Below are 6,916 nucleotides of genomic sequence, written 5' to 3' on the forward strand. Positions count from 1 at the left end.
TTTCGCTTGAAAATTAAAATCTAAAATGGAACATTTAAGTGAAAGATTTTCGAAAAATACATTCTAAGCTGAATGATATCAAAATTAAAAATTTAAAACCTTTTAAATATTTTTGAACCCCCTAAATCTTTGTGAAAATTATTTAAATCTTTATAAAATCTTTGCAAAATAATTTAAATATTTGTGAAATCTTGATCAAATCTTCGGAAATTTGTTAAAAAATTTGAAATACTTTTGAATCATTAAAATCTTCATGAAATGATTAATATCTTTGCGAAATTACTTAAACCTTTATAAAATCATTTCAATATTTGCGAAATCATTTAAATCTTTATTCAGGGTGGCCGTTTTAATCTACGAAATAAATTCCCGATTTTTTCCCGTTTCGAAAAAATTTTTCATGGTCAATGAAATTTAAAAAATGGAAAATTAAAGCTACAAAATTTTCCACTTGAGACAATAAAAACTGGGCTTTTAATGAAAGAACTCAAAATGGAACTGTTAAATTTTGAACTTTTAAAAATGAAATTTAAAAGTTTTTGATTAAAAATAGTTTTATTTAAATGCTCAATAATTTATGCGTATAAAATTGAAGGTGCTAGAGGATTTTTCAATATAAAAAAATATAAATCCAGGTAATCATTTTCAAAGCTCTAAATTAAAAAATCAATCAAAGAACTTTAAAACTTTCAAAATTATATAATTTTAAGGTATTTTAAGCTAGAAACATCAAATATTGGAAAATTGAAAAAAAATTTTAATGAACACTTCTTAAATTAGAAATTCAATTATTTTCTTTTTAAATAGTTTAAACGTCCTTGAAAAGCTACAAAATTTTATTTCAAAATCTTGAGAAATCTAGAAGTTGTTTTAAATTTAAAATTATTTTGGAAATTTTTTCAGAACTTCTAAACATCTGTCAAAATGAATTGAATTTTTTCTACAATTTTCAGAAAATCCTGCAAATTTTAGAAAATTTCTTTACAATTTGGATACATAAATAACAATAGAACATTTATTATTTGCAGGCGAAATTTGAGTAATTTTAAAAGATATTTAGAAGTTTTGAAAAGATTCAAACTTAATGTAAAACTTGAAAATTAAAAATAACTTTATTTTGAAAAATTATTTTAAGATAATATTTAAAAAGGTTTTCAAAGATTTAAACCAAAGTTTTCAAAAAAGATTCTAGAAGATTTTAAGAAAACTTTCTTAAGTTTGCATGATAATTTTTAATCTTTTTAAAACCCCTCAATATCTCTTAAAATTACTCACATTTTTTCTACAAATGTTTATTTGAAAATTATACGTCAAAAAATTTTAAATTTCACTTACAAATTAAGCATTTTTCAAATACAACAATTAAAATTGTAACCTTCAAAGTTTCAAGGCTCTTCGAAATTTTAACGATTCCAGGTTTTCTATGTCAAAAAATTCAGTTAAAGATTCTTTACTTTTAAATATTTGATTTCAGGTTACTTGTCTTAAATAAAAATTCAAATATTGCTAAATATTCAATAATTAATATTTTCAGAAAATCCTGCAAATTTTAGAAATTTTCTTTACAATTTCGATGTATAAATAACAATTGAACATTTATTATTTGTAGTCGAAATTTGAATAATTTCAAGAGATATGTAAAAGTCGCAGATTTTAAACAAAAAAATTAAGATTCTTTTCAAGAATTTTGAAACGCTTCAAAAGAATAAAAAAAATTTCTTAAGATTGATAGGAAAATTAAAAATAATTATTCATTCTGAAAAAATTATTTTAAGAGAATATTTCAAAAGTTTTTCAAAGATTTAAACAAAATTTTCAAAAATGTTTTAATCAAATTAAAATTTGAAAATTCCCGTTTCCAAGTCAGAATTATTATTATTATTCTGGATAAATTCCAGTTCCAACTATCAATTTATAAAAACTTGAAAATTCCCTGTTCAAATTAAAAAAATTTTTTTTTTAAGACTAACTTTCAACAAAATATATGATTTTAAACAAAAACAATTAGATTCTTTTCACGAATTGTGAAAGGCTTCAAAAGAGTAAAAACATTTTCTTAAGATTCCCAGGAAAATTAAAAATAATTTTTCATTCTGAAAAAATTATTTTAAGAGAATATTTCAAAAGTTTTTCATAGATTTAAACAACATTTTCAAAAATGTTTTAATCAAATTAAAATTTGAAAATTCCCGTTTCCAAGTCAGAATTATTATTATTATTCTGGATAAATTCCAGTTCCAACTATCAATTTATAAAAACTTGAAAATTCCCTGTTCAAATTAAAAAAAAAAAATTTTTAAGACTAACTTTCAAAAAAATTTAACGATTCTTTACTTTTAAATATTTGGTTTCAATTTACTTGTCTTAATTCAAAATTTAAATATTGTTAAATATTCAATAATTAATATTTTTTATTAAAAATTTCAAATTGAATGGGTTAAAAATGGAATATTTTAGACTGAAACAATATTTTAAATTTAAAAAATCCTTTAATTAAGAATATATTATTATGTTATTTTTAAGTTGAAAATAGTTTATAAACTTTCAGTCACACCTTAACATCGGTTTAATGACTAGGACTTTGAAATTGCAGCCGTTTAATTTTTAACGTTAAAATCAGAAAATTCTTAAATATTAAACTGGTTTAAAATCGTTTTTATTTACTTTTTATTACTTAAAGTACAGATCAATTTAAAAAATGTATTTATTTATTAAATAAAAATGTTTTTTATCCCAAATTTTCAACATCAAAGGTTTTGTATTTTTTATTTGTTCAAGTCTTTAAGAAAGCATAAAAAAATTCATTAAATTAAAAATGTAAGCTTAGAAATAAACATTTTAAATAGAAAATTTTTAAAGTAAAAAATTTTAAATTACAAATTGTAAGCTAAATAATAGCATAATTGAAAAACATAACAATTCCTTTAAAATCTTTTTGAAATAATTTAAATCTTTATGAAATATTTGCGAAATAAATTAAATCCTTGTAGAATCATTGCGATATTTGTGAAATTTTGATCAAATCTTCTGAAATTTGTTGAAACCTTTGAAATATTTTTAAACCTTTAAAATCTTTACCATTTTTTTTTAATCATATAAATCTTTGTGGGATCGTTGCAATATTTGCGAAATCATTTAAATCTTTTTGGAAACATTGCAATATTTGTGAAATATTTTTCAAATCTTCTGAAATTTTTAATACCTTTTTTTAAATCTTTGTGCGATCACTGAAATATTTGCGAAATCGTTTAAATCTTTATTCAGGGTGGCCGTTTTAATCTAAGAAATAAATTCCCGATTTTTTCCCGTTTTACAAACATTTTTCACGGTCAATGAAATTAAAAAAATGGAAAATTAAAGCTACAAAATTTTCCATTTGAGGCAATAAAAACTGGGCTTTAAATCAAAGAACTCAAAGTGAAACTGTTAAATTTTGAACTTTTAAAAATGAACTTTAAAAGTTTTTGATTAAAAATTGTAATCATTTTCAATGCTCTAAATTAAAAAAATCTATCAAAGAACTTTAAAACTTTCAAAATTATATAATTTTAAGGTATTTTAAGCTAGAAACATCAAATTTTGGAAAATTGAAAAAAAAATTTAATGAACACTTCTTAAATTAGAAATTCAATTATTTTCTTTTTAAATAGTTTAAACATCCTTGGAAAGCTTCAAAATTTTATTTCAAAATCTTGAGAAATCTAGCAGTTGTTTTATATTTGTTTTAAATTTAGAATTATTTTGGAAATTTTTTCAGAACTTCTAAATGTCTGTCAAAATCAATTTCATTTTTTCTACAATTTTCATAAAATCCTGCAAATTTTAGAAAATTTCTTTACAATTAAAAATTTTAAAAATCTTTAAATTAAAAATGTAAGCTTAGAAATAAACATTTTAAATGGAAAATGTTTAAAGTAAAAAATTTTGAATTACAAATTGTAAGCTAAATAATAGCATAATTGAAAAACATAACAATTCCTTTAAAATCTTTTTGAAATAATTTAAATCTTTATAAAATATTTGCGAAATAAATTAAATCCTTGTAGAATCATTGCGATATTTGTGCAATTTTGATCAAATCTTCTGATATTTGTTGAAACCTTTGAAATATTTTTAAACCTTTAAAATCTTTACCATTTTTTTTAAATCATTTAAATCTTTGTAAAATCTTTTAAAACCTTTTTAAAATCTTTGTGCAATCAATGAAATATTTGCAAAATAATTTAAATCTTTATAAAAATCATTGAAATCTTTGCGAAATCAGCAAATCGACGAATTAATGTAATAATTAGGAATAAAATTAATAAAATTAAATAATAAATTACTATAAAAGACTCACCTGAGTTAATGTGCATGCCATTGGCAGTGGTAGAGCCATGACGTCGCCCACTTTTTTCCACAACGATGTATTAGGGGGCGTACCGCTGACCTCTTGGTATGCAAATAATTGATAACTAACTATATCGGCATGTTTATCGGAAAGCGGCATATTCCAAGATAATACTATACCTGAAATCCAAATAAAAAAAAAAAAAAATAGACGCAATTAAAGAAAGAGCCGATTAACAAAAACCTGAGTCAACATTTACTCAACAATTATCATCTTTCACAATTGTTTAGACAGGATTTCTACTCAAATCCTAGAAAAAAAATCCCTGTTCATTCCAGGTTTATCATAATTAATTGAGAAAGCGTTGACGAATTATATTGTGAGATATTCTTAAATATATTTGCACCACAAATTAATTTATTATTATTAATATTAATTAAATAATACTAAAAACATAATTAATCATTTCTGGAATTTGTCTCTAAAGTTCATGAATTTGGATAATAATTCAAATCAATTTTTATTTTATCTTCTTGTATGTAAAATTTAGTACACATTCAGGTAAAATTAATGTGGGTACTATATTAAATTCAATTTCGACCACTTCAAATTCTTAACATTTTTAAAAAAAATATTGCACTTTCAAAAAGATAGATAAACTTTTAACGAAAGTGATGAACTTTCAATTTGAAAAAAATGATACATTTTTAACTGGAATAGAGGAATTTTAATCCAAAAAGATCAATTTTTAACAAGAGTTTAATTTAAAAAAAAAATTTATTTTTCAAACAAAAAACGATAAGTTTAAAATCAAGGTGATGAACTTTCGACTAAAATGATGAATTTTTAACTGGAATAAAGAAATTTTAATCCAAAAAGATGAAATTTTAAAAAAAGAGTTTACTTTTCAACCAAATAGTTTTATTTTTCAAATTAAATGATAAATATTGAACTGGAATACTTGAATTTTTAACCATAAAAAGGATTTTCAAACAAGAAGATTAAATTTTTAAGAAAAACACGAATTTTCAACTAAATGCATTAATTTTCAACGAAATAGTTAAATTTTCAACAACAAAAAAGTTTAACTTTTAACCAAATAGTTTTATTTTTCGAACCAAAGATTAATTTTCAACTAAAACGATAAATATTGAACTGAAATAGAAGAATTTTAATCCAAAGAGATGAATTTTTAACCAAAGAATTAAACTTTCAACAAAATATTATTATTTTTCGAACCAAAGATTACTTTTTCAATAAAATGATAAATATTTTTACTAGAATACGTCGATTTTCAAGCAGAACCCTCCATTTTCAAATAAGAAGACCATTTATGTACCAAAAAAGTTTATTTTTCAACAAAACAGTTAAATTTTCAACTAAAAAAAAGATTAATTTTCAACTAAACCGATGAATATTCAACTGAAAAAAAATTTAATCCGAAGAGATGAATTTTTAACCAAAGAGTTTAACTTTCAACCAAATAATTTTATTTAATTAATTTATTTAATGGATTTTCACAAAAGAAAATTAATTTTTTATCAAAAAGTCAATTTTTGAACGAAATACTTGAATATTCAACGAAATAGTTGATTTTTTAACTAAAATTATTAATCTTCAACTGGAATAGAAAAAATTTAATTAAAAAGGAAAAAATTTGTAACAAAAGAGTTCAACTTTCAACCAAATAATTTTATTTTCCGAACCAAACATTAATTTTTAAATAAAATGATAAATATTCAACTGAACATGCTTGATTTTTCAACGAAAAAAAATTGATTTTCAGAAAAGAAAATTAATTTTTTACCAAAAAGTCCATTTTTGAACGAAATACTTGAATATTTAACGAAATAGTTGATTTTTTAACTAAAATTATTAATCTTTAACTGGAATAGAAAAAACTTAATCCAAAAGGAAAAATTTTTTAACAAAAGAGTTTAACTTTCAACCAAATAATTTTATTTTTCGAACCAAGTTTTCAAACAGGAAGACCATTTATGTATCAAAAAAGTTGATTTTTGAACAAAATAGTTAAATTTTCAACTAAAAAAGATTAATTTTCAACTAAAACGATGAATATTCAAATGAAATATAAAAATTTTAATCCAAAGAGATGCATTTTTAACCAAAGAGTTTCACGTTCAACCAAATAATTTTATTTTCCGAACCAAAAATTAATTTTTAAATAAAATGATAAATATTCAACTGAATTACTTGATTTTTCACAAAAAAAATTAATTTCCACACAAGAAAATTAATTTTTTACCAATAAAGTCAATTTTTCAACAAAACATATCAATTTTCAACGAAAAATGTTGATTTTTTAACTAAAATTATTAATCTTTAACTGGAATCGAAAAAATTTAATCCAAAAGAAAAAAAATTTGTAACAAAAGAGTTTAACTTTCAACCAAATAATTTTATTAACCAAAAATTAATTTTTAAATAAAATGATAAATATTGAACTGGATTACTTGATATTTCAAAAAAAAAATTAATTTTCACACAAGAAAATTAATTTTTTACCAATAAAGTCAATTTTTCAACAAAATATATCAATTTTCAACGAAATATTTGAATTTTCAA

General features: G+C 21.0%; 1 protein-coding gene across 8 annotated transcripts in view; it reads right to left on the reverse strand.

Annotated features, from left to right (window-relative positions):
* Positions 1–6,916, reverse strand: part of LOC117182361 (activating transcription factor 7-interacting protein 1) — a 92,207-nt gene that overhangs the window by 4,764 nt on the left and 80,527 nt on the right. For all 8 annotated transcript variants that reach the window (XM_033375549.1, XM_033375545.1, XM_033375552.1 and 5 more), the window contains one exon: positions 4,340–4,509. In XM_033375549.1, the coding sequence (XP_033231440.1) occupies positions 4,340–4,509 (170 nt within the window). The remainder of the gene's footprint in view (positions 1–4,339; positions 4,510–6,916) is intronic.

Source organism: Belonocnema kinseyi, chromosome 10 (assembly GCF_010883055.1).
Source record: "Belonocnema kinseyi isolate 2016_QV_RU_SX_M_011 chromosome 10, B_treatae_v1, whole genome shotgun sequence".
Classification (NCBI taxonomy): domain Eukaryota; kingdom Metazoa; phylum Arthropoda; class Insecta; order Hymenoptera; family Cynipidae; genus Belonocnema; species Belonocnema kinseyi.